At 41.1% G+C, this 12,165-nt stretch overlaps 1 protein-coding gene across 2 annotated transcripts; it reads left to right on the top strand.

The window, feature by feature from the left end:
• The first annotated feature begins 4,164 nt into the window (after positions 1-4,164).
• LOC106033760 (alpha-1-antitrypsin-like) lies at positions 4,165-11,121 on the top strand. 2 transcript variants are annotated; one of them, XM_066998325.1, is made up of 5 exons: positions 4,165-4,246; positions 7,606-8,264; positions 8,929-9,199; positions 9,750-9,897; positions 10,655-11,119. In XM_066998325.1, the coding sequence occupies exons 2-5, from the start codon at positions 7,619-7,621 to the stop codon at positions 10,862-10,864; spliced, it is 1,275 nt and encodes a 424-aa protein (XP_066854426.1). In that variant the 5' UTR covers positions 4,165-4,246; positions 7,606-7,618; the 3' UTR covers positions 10,865-11,119. The 2 variants fall into 2 exon arrangements, with proteins under 2 accessions (XP_066854426.1, XP_013032940.1); XM_013177486.3 differs by lacking the exon at positions 4,165-4,246 and having other exon boundaries at positions 7,610-8,264; positions 10,655-11,121.
• The last annotated feature ends 1,044 nt before the right edge of the window (positions 11,122-12,165 follow it).

The following is a 12,165-nucleotide window of genomic DNA, read 5'->3' as shown; positions in this document are numbered from 1 at the left end:
AGCTGTCAGAAAAAGGCCATTGGAGAGTCTCCCTTGGCAGATGGATCACTCTGTTGAGAAAGGCTCAACATCCAAGGCCAATGGCATTCAGCTCTCCTTCCAACAGCCAGGCAGAGGCATGCAGAGGTGAAGGGGATGAGGTACACAGCTCCCCATTCCTCAAATCTCACAGGGATGTTAAATAAAGCAGACCACGACTGCAGTAATACAACTACTAAACTAGTGCTGAATCAGAGACGTGTTCAGATCCCCCATGGTCACTTTACTCTCATAGTGTCAGGCTAAAAGGGAAACTCACAGATTTTGATTGCTAATTGTTTTTAGAAATGGTTTCACTGACAGATGACAAAGACAAATGTTGCTATAATCTGATCAGGTAATAACCAGAGAAGTTCTCAAAAGGCCAAATGAATGAGTTGTTTCTGGCATGGCAGACAGACACAACATCTGTTTACATCAAGAAACCTTTAATTTGTTTTTATTTCTTCTTGACCCATGACTGCAAGCAATGTTCCTTTGTTGCTCTTGAGACTGTTATCCCTGGCTCTCATCAGTCCAGTGCCACAAGCAGAACAAGAAAACTACACACCTCAGGAGTAGCATCCACATAAGGGACATCCTTTGGGGTCCTGCCAACAGGACCCCGCTGTTGTTTCCAGCAACATGAACTTTGCCTTCAGATTTTGCAGGTAAGTGGCCACCCAGGCATCTAGCAAGAATATTTTCTTCTCCTCAGTCAACATCTCCACTGTCTTTGGCCTGCTGATCCTGGGCTCCAGGTCTGCCAGTTGTGCTCAAGTTCTTGCCTTTAACATCATCAACACTTGGGAAGGTTTAACACCTTCCTTTACTATCATTTATTCCAGCTGCTAGATTTTTTAAAAATTCTGAGCGTTACATGTCATCTCTAAGTTCTTGTATACTTAATTAAATTTTTGGGTCAACAGTCATAACTACATGAGTTTGATGTATCTTTTGAAAAAAAAAAAAGAAAAAAATTCAAGGCGTAATTCAATTTGAAACCCACATTTTGGTTCTGTAGAGTTTATCCACCATTGCTTCCTTTTTCTCCCTTTTTATTTTAGTGATTTTTTAAAATATATATTCAGACTAGTTTTGAAAAGCCTTTGCAGTGTCAAGTGGATCTACAGTCCCTGTATCTTCATGTGGGAACTTTGTGGAAAATATTTCAGTAAAACTTGAGATGAGTTCTCAGTGAGGGATATTCATGTTGAACATTAAAATGCTGTTGGATTGACACCAATGGAATTCACATCAGGCCTTAGATAGATGTATGCTCTTGGAAACGCAGTTTAAGTGCTGGAAGATTAGGCACAGACAAAGCAGAAAACTTACAATATAATTTTCTGCAAACCGATGAAAGTGATCATCTGAAGTTAAATGCCTATTTTGAGAATCACACCCTGGTAATACAAGAACTTTATTTCCTTCTGAGATAAAACAGAAGAAAATAGTAGTATTATTTTATTCTGTTTATATTACTTTCATCTAGCAAGCTATGAGTTCTTGTGAAATTTTAGTTCAGAGATTCCTGTTGCATTAACTAGAGGCAGAAAACAAAGTGTTCGAGTTTCTATTCTGACTTCTGTCACAGACTTTCTTCTTAGCCTTCAGTTTTTGTTTTTTTTTCCTTCTATCAGTCATGTTGTTTTGGAATTGAAGCCAGCAGCACTGTCCCTATCCAACAAAAAAGTCTGAGTATTTGCAAGATACATGGAGATTAGAGTTGGGATGCCCTTCAGAGAGAAGTAGATAAAATTACTGGGAGGAATTGATTTTTATTCCAGTTAGAGCAGTTTTGCAATGATGCTAGTCTCCTGATATTAATAGCTATTTATGTCAAGAGGTTTATTTAGTTAAACTTTTGCAGACAGACCTTCAGTTCTACATCTTTATAAGGCAACAAGTCCACATTTCCCTTGCTCTGTCATTACCATCTTGCTGATGTTTTTCTTCCAAAAATCCTTTGCCTTGGAAAACCCAGAAATATAATTTGCAAAGCTGGTATATCATAATTTGATGATCAGGCACGGACTGGAGTAGCTTATTGATATGGGATAAAACTGCTCCTGTAAGGAGGAACCAAAACACAATGTATAACTCAGCAGAGTTACTGGCTCCTCACTTGACAGTAGGAAAAGAAATAATTAAATTATTGCCTTAATTACTTCCACGTTATCAGGCCAATTGGAAAAGCACTTCTTTCAGTCATTTGTAAGAATTCCCTGGCTCCTGGAGCAGGAGTTCTTCCATCTCAGCCACTGCTTTCCTCAAAGAACCCAGGGATTCTGTACCCTGCTCTGCAAATTTACACTGCACGGTTCTCCTTCCTGCAAAACTCTGCACAGACTTTCCAGCTTAGCCTCATATTTCATACTGACATCCATTCTGGGTACAGGATTTTCAGTGCAGACTTTTGCACCAATGCATAGAAAAATGGAAACAAACAAACAAAAAAAAAACACAAACAAAAAACAAAACACAGCTTTATGGTCTTTGGGATACCACAGACTCTGCAATCTGACAGGTATGCTGGTGATACCCATGTGGGGTGATTCACCCTCATTCTCCATTGCATTCAACAGGAGAGACTTGTGTTTTCCAAAAGCATCTATTTTTCTTCAGGCACCTAGTACCTAGGGGAGCTTTGCACAGGACTAGGTGTGGCTGGTGCATTCACTAAACATGCTGATCTGAAAACATGGAGAACCTGATTGCTTCAAAGTTTGCAGACAAAAATGGTCACCTATGGCCCTGATGAGACTGATGTTCTTAACCTTGCCTAGGATGAGACTTGGGCCAGAGTCAGAAAAGGTCTGGGAGTGGTGAGCAGGGACAGGAGCAACTTCCCACTCTCTTTCCTGACACCTGAGTGCTACTGCATGTCCTGGGAGAAAACAGAGGAATTGCTGCAGAAGCTCTGCTCTTCTCAGCAGTTCCTCCCTGAAAACAGTAGCATCCTTCAAATGGTTAGCCAAGTATTAGGGATGGGCTGAAAGATTCATACTATCTATGCTAACAAGCCTAGACTTGAGAAAAATAACTTGTCTTTGCTAGAGTTAAGCAACAGCATACTTGATCCTGCTGAACTTTGATCACCTTAAGTAACACTGTGAAAAACTTTCTGGGTACTTGTATACAGTGTGAAAAAAGCTCTCAAAATTCAAAATTCTGACCAACTCTTGCTTGTAAGAGATAGCAATGACATAACAGTAACTACGTTGGGTAGATTCTTATGTGTGAGTTGTAGATTTACTTAGAGTGAAATTATGTACATTGAATGGAAATAATTAGTTGTTGCTTATTAGGATGAGCGTCATTCATCTCATCCTTAAATAACCTTGTAAATAGTTAAGTAGTGCCTATTTATCTCAGCTCACTCTGAGAAGGATCCCAATGTAAGTAACATGTAATATGTATATAAATCTTGCCTATCTTATGCATATGTAGCAAGGGAGTAAGAAGATATCTCTTTCCCTCAGCTAATATTTTGCCATGAAAAAGTCTCCTCTTTTGTTCTATGATATTTTGGCTGCTTTTCAAGCCATGCTGATACTTTGCTTTTCATCTACTGTTTCTGTAGTTTCCAAAATACCCATCAAAGGCCTCTCCAAAATCTACCTAATACTATGCCTGACTATCATTTATGTAATAACTTAGTGAGGTCTTCAAAGAACACAAGTTAGTGTATATCTGCAATATGAATGGCAAGGCAACATGGAGAAACTGAGCTGTTCCTGACAAAACTTACTGATGCTTCAGCAACCCAGTTAGATGGCATCCTGGCATAGGATGTCCCATGCAAAGAGTTCAGTAGGACACACCACCCTTTTTAAAACCAGACATTATTCAGGCCCTATCTTAGATTACCAGTTCTTCTAGTATTCTGTTTTCTAAAGCTCATTTATGACTGCTCTGCCACACTGCCTTGCAAAGCTCTTTTGTCCACAGTTTAGTTCAAGCATAAGAATAGCAAGGCCATTGCTCTTGCTCTATTCTCAGAGACCTAGATGCTGGGATTATTTTGTTTATATGACAGGAAAATAGACTTGCAATGTTTGATGTCCAAAAAAATAAATAGCTTACTCAGTCTTTACCTTGCAAATAAATCTTATTTGCTCTGTTTAATATTTACCAGTGGGCATTGACTTAATACTAGCCAGCAAAATGAAGAATAGGGAAGGAGCATCGTGAAAGAGAGGTCCAGCAGACTCTTTAAACTTCACTGTAAGTACCATACTATACTTTCTAAGAAGACTTTGAATCCTTGTTGTTTGTAATTTCTGCCATTTATTACACAATATTAATTATTGAATGATTTCTTGACTGAAGTACTGCAAAGGATAGCTACAAACTCTTCAGAAGGGATAGGCTAGGAAGGAGAGATGGGGGTTGGGGAGCCTTGTAAGTTAGGGAGTTTTTTGATTGTCTAGAGCTGGACAATGGTGATGACAGGGTTGAGTGTTTATGGGTAAGAATTAGGAGAAGGCTAGTGAGGCAGGTGTCATGGTGGGAGTCTGTTATAGACTGTCCACTCAGGCTGAAGAGGCAGATAAAATATTCTATAAACATCTGGGAGAAGTCTCACAATCGCTAGCCCTTGTTCTTGTAGGGGACTTCAACTTACTAGATGTCCTCTGGAAATACAACACAGCAGAGAGGAAACAGTCTAGGAGGTTTCTGGACTGTGTGGAAGATAAATTCCTGACACAGCTGGTGAGTGAGCCAACTAGGGATGGTGCCCCACCAAACCTTTTGCAGATGCTGGAGGCTGTCTTGGACACAGCAGTCATGAATTAATAGTTTCTGAACCTTGGAAAACAAAGACTGGACTTCGGAAGGGCAGACTTTGGCTAGTGTAGGAGACAGGTTGGCGGAGTCCCTTGGGAGGCAGTCCTGAAGGACAAAGGAGTCCAGAAAGGCTGGGCACTCTTCAAGAAGGAAATTTTAAAGGCTCAGGAGCAGTCTGTCCCCACATACAAAGAGATGAGCTGGCGCAGAATAAGAACTGCCTGGCTGAACAGAGAGCTGTGGCTGGAGCTCAGAAAGAAAAAGAGGGTTTATGACTTTTGGAAGAAGGGGCAGGCCACTCAGGAGGACTATAAATGAGGCTGTGCAGAGAGGAAATTAGAAGGGCCAAAGCCCAGCTGGAGCTCAATCTATCTACTGGTGTTAAAGACAATACAAAATGTTTTTTTTTAATACATAAATAAGAGAATGAGGACTAAGGAGAATCTCCATCCTTTATTGGATGTGGGTAGAAACATAGTGACAAGAGATGAGGAAAAAGCTGAGGTAGTTGACCAATTGTTCTGTGGGTACTCAGTCTCCTGAGCTGGTAGATAGGGACAGGGTGCAGAAAGAAGCCCTCATAATCCATGAGGAAATGGTTAGCAATCTGCTAAACCACTTAGATGTACACAAGTCTATTGGGCCAGAAGGGATCCACCCAAGGGTACTGAGAAAGTTGGCTCGCCAAGCCACTTTCCATCATTTATCAGGGCAGGTCCCAGTCAACTGGTAGCTAGCAAATGCAATGCCTGTCTACAAGAGGAGATGGAAGGAGGACCTGGAAAACTACAGACATGTCACCCTGACATCAGTGCTGGGGAAGCTCATGGAGAAGATTATCCTGAGTGCCATCACGCAGCACCTACAGGCCAACCAGGCAATCAGACCCAGTCAGCACAGGTTTATGGAAGCCAGGTCCTGCCAGATGAACCTTATCTCCTTCTCTGACAAGGTGGTGTGTTCAGTGGATGAGGGAAAGGCTGTGGATGTGGTCTACCTAGACTTCAGTAAGGCTTTTGACGCTGTTTCCCACATTGCTCTCCTGAAGAGGCTGGCTGCTCATGGCTTGGATGGGTGTACACTTTGTTGGTTTAAAAACCAGCTGGGCGGCCAGGCCCAAAGAGTCACAGTGAATGGAGTTAAATCCAGCTGGAGGCCAGTTGCAAGTGGTGTCCCCCCGGACTCAGTACTAGGGCCAGTTTTCTTCTATATTTTTATAAATTACCTGGAAAATGGCATCAAGTGCACCCTCAGTAAGTTCCCAGATGACACCAAGCTGAGCAGCAGTGTTGATCTGCTCACGGGTAGGAGGCTCTACAGAGGGATCTGGATAGGCTGGACCAATGGGCTGAGACACACTGTATGAGGTTCAGCAAGGCCAAGGGCCGGGTCCTGCACTTGGGGCACAACAACCCCATGCAATGCTACAGGCTGGGGGAAGAGTGGCTGGAAAGCTGCCCGGTGGAAAAGGACCTGGGTGTCTTGGTTGATAGCCAGCTGATTATGAGCCAGAAGTGTGCTCAGGTGGCCAAGAAGGCCAACAGCATCCTGCTTGTATCAGGAATAGCATGGCCAGCAGGACTAGGGAAGTGATTGTCCCTCTGTAGTTGGTTCTGGTGAGGCCACACCTCAACTATTGTGTTCAGTTTTGGGTCCCTCACTACGAGAAGGACATCGAGGTGCTGGAGCGTGTCCAAAGAAGGACAACAAAGCTGGTGAAGGGTCTAAAGAATAAATCTTATGAGGAGCATCTGAGAAAAGGAGGCTCAGGGGAGACCTTATCACTCTCTACAATTAACTTAAAGGAGACTTTAGCGAGGTGGGGGTCGATCTCTTCTCCCAAGCACCAGGTGGTAAGACAAGAGAAAATGGCCCTAAGTTGCGCCAGAGGAGGTTAAGGTTGGATATTAGGAAAAATTTCTTCACTGAAATGGTTGTGAACTATTGGAACAGGCTGCCCAGGGAAGTAATTGAGTCACCATCCCTGGCGGTCTTCAAAAGATGTGAAGATGTAGAGCTTGGCGACATGATTTAATGGTGGACTTGGCAGTGCTAGGTTAAATGTTGGGCTAGGTGATCTTGGAGGTCTTTTCCAACCTAGAAGATTCTGTGATTCTGTGTGATTCTGTGATTCTGTAATTGGAAATTTGGCTTCTTGGAGCATGTTATATGTCAGGAGCAGGATTCAGTCACTGATACAGCTCCTAGGTACAGTGGCAGGATGATTGGGAGATACAGTCCCAAGTGAATATTCATCTTCAGTTGATTCCAAAACACCAAACTCCTCCCAGAGGAGTAAATTCAGGTGCAGCTGAAGTCATAATGAGATCACGGGCACTTCAGAAACACTTCAGCAAAAAATAGTTCTTCTGCTAAAGTGCTTATTGAATGCATGGGAGCAACAGGTGAACTCAGCCATGCACTTAGAAATAACCTTAGAAATGCAATGAGGCCGTGCCAAAGGCAAGGACTGTTTCAAATGTGATACCTCATAAAAATCTACACAATATCAATTCTTCTCTGGTGGTGTCACATTAGTATCTTTCTTTGCTTGTTGATTAGAAGCTGACAGAACAGATTAGAAAAGGACTAGCCAGGAGGCCAAGAGGAAAACTACTTCTATTCAGAGCAGTAACCGTAAACACCGATATCTGGAAATCAGTATCTTGAATAATATAACTGCTTTTATGCAGGAAATGTAACATTCTCTAGATCTAAAAGGTTTTTTTGGGGTTTTTTTTTGTTTTTTTTTTTGTTGTTGTTTGATTGTTTTGTGTTTTTTTTTTTCTTAACTGAACCATTCAGAATGAAAATGAAGTCTGCACTGTATTTGTCTTTGGTGCTTGTTGGGCTTCAAGTCCAGGCTCTTCATATACCCAATCACAGTGATGAACAGGAGGAGCAAGACACACCTCATTCCCCTGCTGAAGGTGGAAACTTGCCTCACCTCAAGATAGTCCCCAGCAATGCTGACTTTGCATTTAGATTTTACAAGCAGGTCACAGAAGAGGAAAGTAACAAGAACGTTTTCTTCTCTCCTTTGAGCCTCTCCACTGCCTTTGCAATGCTCTCCCTGGGCGCCAGAGCACACACGCTCAGTCAACTGCACAAATGCCTCGCTTTCAACCTGACAGAGCTGGAGGAGAGGGAGATCCATGACGGCTTTCAGAGACTCCTCCAGCTGCTGAATGATCCTCACCGAGAGGTCCAGCTGAGTATGGGCAATGCCCTGTTCATAAATAATGAACTGAAACTGCGCCAAAAGTTTTTGGAAGATGTCACAACTTTTTATGATTCTGAAGCTATTTCTAGCGACTTCCAGAATTCTGAAAAGGCTGTAAATGAAATCAATAACTATATAAAAACAAAAACCCATGGCAAATTTGTTGACTTCCTGCAGAATCTTAGTCCAGATGCTTTGATGATTCTGATTAACTATGTTTACTTTAAAGGTGAGTGACAAACATTGGTAACAGTTGTACACATAAGCTCCGGAAGTCTGTCCAGACCTAAGAAACAAGTATCTATATATATATATTTCACATTGTGAACTTAATCTATCATCTAATTTTAAATGACATAAGGAAATATTTGAAAGACAGGTATGAAGAATCATCTTCTATAAGTAAAAAAAGAAAAAAGAAATTAAAAAAAAAAGGAAGGAAGAAGAAAAGATGGAAGTAGTAATCAATCCCATATCATTTTAAGTCAGGCTCTGAGCTGAAAATATTCAGAAGGGATGAGCTTATGATCATTTTTTGAAAGGCACAGCTCTTTGTGCAGGACATGGTCAAAGTGAAACATGGATGGCACAAAAGAAAGCAATAACCCTGGAGCCCATATAATGGGATTCACAGAGGTTTTACCATTGCATTAGCAGATGAAGGCTCAGGTCTTTTCCTCAACCTGTATTTTCATTGTGTCATTTTTATTTAAACAATTGAAATGATACAAAGCTTCTTTCCATGACCAGGGAAAAAACATCCTTAAATTGAGATAGGCTTGTTGTTGAATTTACTGTTCAAATATAATATTTTGAGCATCAACTAATGTGTCATGCACTTATTCATCCCTTTTACAGTTTATTCAATTCTATACTCTTTCTTTTATCAAAAGGCTACTGGGAACAACCTTTCAAGAGTTTCAGCACCAGAGATGATGACTTCTTTGTGGATGCCAAGAATTCTGTTAAGGTCAAAATGATGTATCAAAGCAAACTCCATAATATCCATCGTGATGAGAAATTGTCTTGCTGGGTAGTAGAAATGCCATATAAAGGAGATGTTGCTGCCTTGTTTGTTCTGCCTGATGAAGGGACAATGAAGCAGGTGGAAGATGCTCTGCTAAAAGACACAGTGTCTAATTGGAGCCAATCACTTGAAGAAAGGTAATCTTTTGACTGCTCTTTTGTTTAAGCTTTGAACAAACCATAACTACTCATTCAGGCAAGGCAAAGCATAGAATGCCACAAGGAGTAGCTAAACACAACTCTGAGGAGCAAGCATTGCACAGATCCCTTACCTCAAAGGAGATATCAGATTTCATACATTAGAGGAACCCTCTCTTCAATTCCTCCAGACACAGCAGTGCGAGCACTGCCACCTGTGGGGATCCTGCACTTGAGAACATTGCACCCAGCAGCCCAGCTGGACAAGGGAGGATCCAATCTGAAAGGAAATTTCTCTTTCTGGAAAGCATCTGGATGACGCTTTTCAGCAGTCACTTTCAGAAACTAGTACTGTGTCCCTGCACCACTGATTAGACTGTGGCTGGTAAGAGAGGTACCTCATTTTCTATTTCCCTAATGGGGGATTTATCACTGTCTTAACCAGACCTAGGCTCCACAGGAAGTAGGGATGGATGTGTACCTCTTATACCAGCCCTTGCATTGAAAGATCTTGCAATTATAAACTCACTTTTTTTTTTTTTTTTTAAAGACCAATTGAACTTTACCTTCCAAAATTCTCCATCTCTGGCTCCTATGATGTCAAGAACCTATTTATAAAAATGGGTGTAACAGATGTGTTCAGTAACAATGCTGACCTCTCTGGAGTGGCAGAAGGTGACCGCCTTATGGTTTCCAAGGTAAGTATGCAAGCAGGGATGGTGACCAAGAAATTTGCCTGCCCCGCTTACATGCTGGTTTTATCTTCACAAATAGACTGATCCGACTTCTGGATTTCAGCCATGGCTCACTTATGGTAATAAAAGATGTTTAGAGATTAGATGGTTATTGTTCTTAGAGTTAGCATTAAATTGTTTCCTGCATAACAATCCTACAAATTCACTTTAAAGTCCCTGATGAAGAGAATGGAGTTGGAAAGGATAATGTGAATAATTTCACAAAAATCTGGTGTAAAGTAATTAATACAAAAGTCATTATACAAATTTGAGAATAGTCTTATTCTATGAATATGCCTTTCATTACTGCATTAGCTGATCACCTCAGAATTGGCATGTCACTATTGTCAGCTCTTAGCAGAAAGAGGTTTTCTGCATACACATAAATTGATGCAAAATGAAAACATTCCTCCTCGGTGTTAAATACTAAGGACAAAATCTTACTCAAAGAAACAACTGAACAATAAATGCTCTCCATGCTACTTAGTCTCTGCAAGCAGCCAAGCTTGACTCTGCCAGAGTGGTAAATAAAATTCTCCCTTAACTCAGGAAAATTTGTTTGTCTTGGAAAAACTGGACAAGAGAATCTTCCTCACATCAGTTCTACATTCACTGTGCTTTCTTTTGAAAATTCCTTCTCATAGTGTTAAAGCAAGCAAGTTTGTCCCCAGCTGCTTCTCACTATTCTGTGCCGAAATTTTAATCTTTATTTCCTTTACAGGCAATTCACAAGGCTGAGGTGGATGTTAATGAGAATGGTACTGAGGCAGCTGCAGTGACCATGATAGAATTGGTACGGTTGTCTGAAGTTTTCCCTCTTCCTCATGTCATCAAATTCAACAGACCCTTCCTGATGTTGATTGTTGACAAAACCACCTACAGCATCCTCTTCATGGGGAAAATTGTGAACCCAACTGTCAAGGAAGGCTAGGCCAGAGCACTTGTACTCCATAGAGCAGAGAAGAGAGCTTGTGCACATCCCAGTGACTTCTTTGCAAGAAGAGACTGGAATTGATCTTTAATTAAAAAATAAAACAATTTTACATGATGTTATTCCTTACTTTCAATAGACAGCTGGAGACAAGTGGGAGTAGGCCTTGTATACGAAATATCCCAGGGCACAAACGCAGCCATGGGATCTTCAACAGACAAATATTTCCCTGCCTTGCTCACTCATCACTGGTGCCACAGACCCTTGCATGCAGGTAAACCCTCCTTCTCCTGGCTGGTAATCTCCCTATGTCTCTCATGTCCTATATGTCCAGTTCTCAGCTCAGAAACTCCACAAATCTATCCCCATCATCTGAGGAAACTTCCATTCCTTCTCTTCTGTTGAACTGTGAATTCCAGAAGTCTTCTTTTTCTCTGAAACCTTTAATATATTCAGTATCTAAGGATGAAAACAGAAACACGAACCCATGAAATATTTCCTTGCCTAGAGGATGGAAGCTCCTGGGTTCAGAATAATCCTTTTCCCTCCAGCCCAGCCACTGCTTCCTACAAGCACAAATTGCTTGATCTCATCTCCATTCCTCATTATTTTCTTTGGAAGGGGCCCAACTTTTCTGGCTGGGCAAGAATCTAGCTTCCGTGTCATTGAAAGCTGAATGTCACTGCATGAATGGTCCTCTTTAAAGGTCTTGTGCACGTACAGTAACACCTGGGCTCCCTAGGAGAACTGTATTTACTGTGCTCTCCAAGCACAAAGCTGTTTGTATTCCATTGCTGCCTGTGCTGGAACGAAGGAAGGAAGGAAGGAAGGAAGGAAGGAAGGAAGGAAGGAAGGAAGGAAGGAAGGAAGGAAGGAAGGAAGGAAGGAAGGAAAGAAGAAAGAAAGAAAGAAAGAAAGAAAGAAAGAAAGAAAGAAAGAAAGAAAGAAAGAAAGAAAGAAAGAAAGAAAGAAAGAAAGAAAAAAGAAAAAGAAAAAGAAAGAAAGAAAAAGAAAAAGAAAGAAAGAAAGAAAGAAAGAAAGAAAGAAAGAAAGAAAGAAAGAAAGAAAGAAAGAAAGAAAGAAAGTAAAGAAAGTAAAGAAAGAAAGAAAGAAAGAAAAAGAAAAAGAAAGAAAGAAAGAAAGAAAGAAAGTAAAGAAAGTAAAGAAAGAAAGAAAAACATACTGCTAAATTAATTTGTATATCCTGCTTCCTGAGGTCATCTTCTGGGGAAGCACAGGTGATGGGTGGCAGACCACATGAATTACCTGGCAATAACAGGATGCCACATCTGGCTTCCAGC

The sequence above is a fragment of the Anser cygnoides genome, chromosome 5 (genome assembly GCF_040182565.1).
Source record: "Anser cygnoides isolate HZ-2024a breed goose chromosome 5, Taihu_goose_T2T_genome, whole genome shotgun sequence".
Classification (NCBI taxonomy): Eukaryota; Metazoa; Chordata; class Aves; order Anseriformes; family Anatidae; genus Anser; species Anser cygnoides.
Note: the sequence above shows the minus strand (reverse complement) of the source record. Positions and strands in the feature narration are given on the sequence as shown.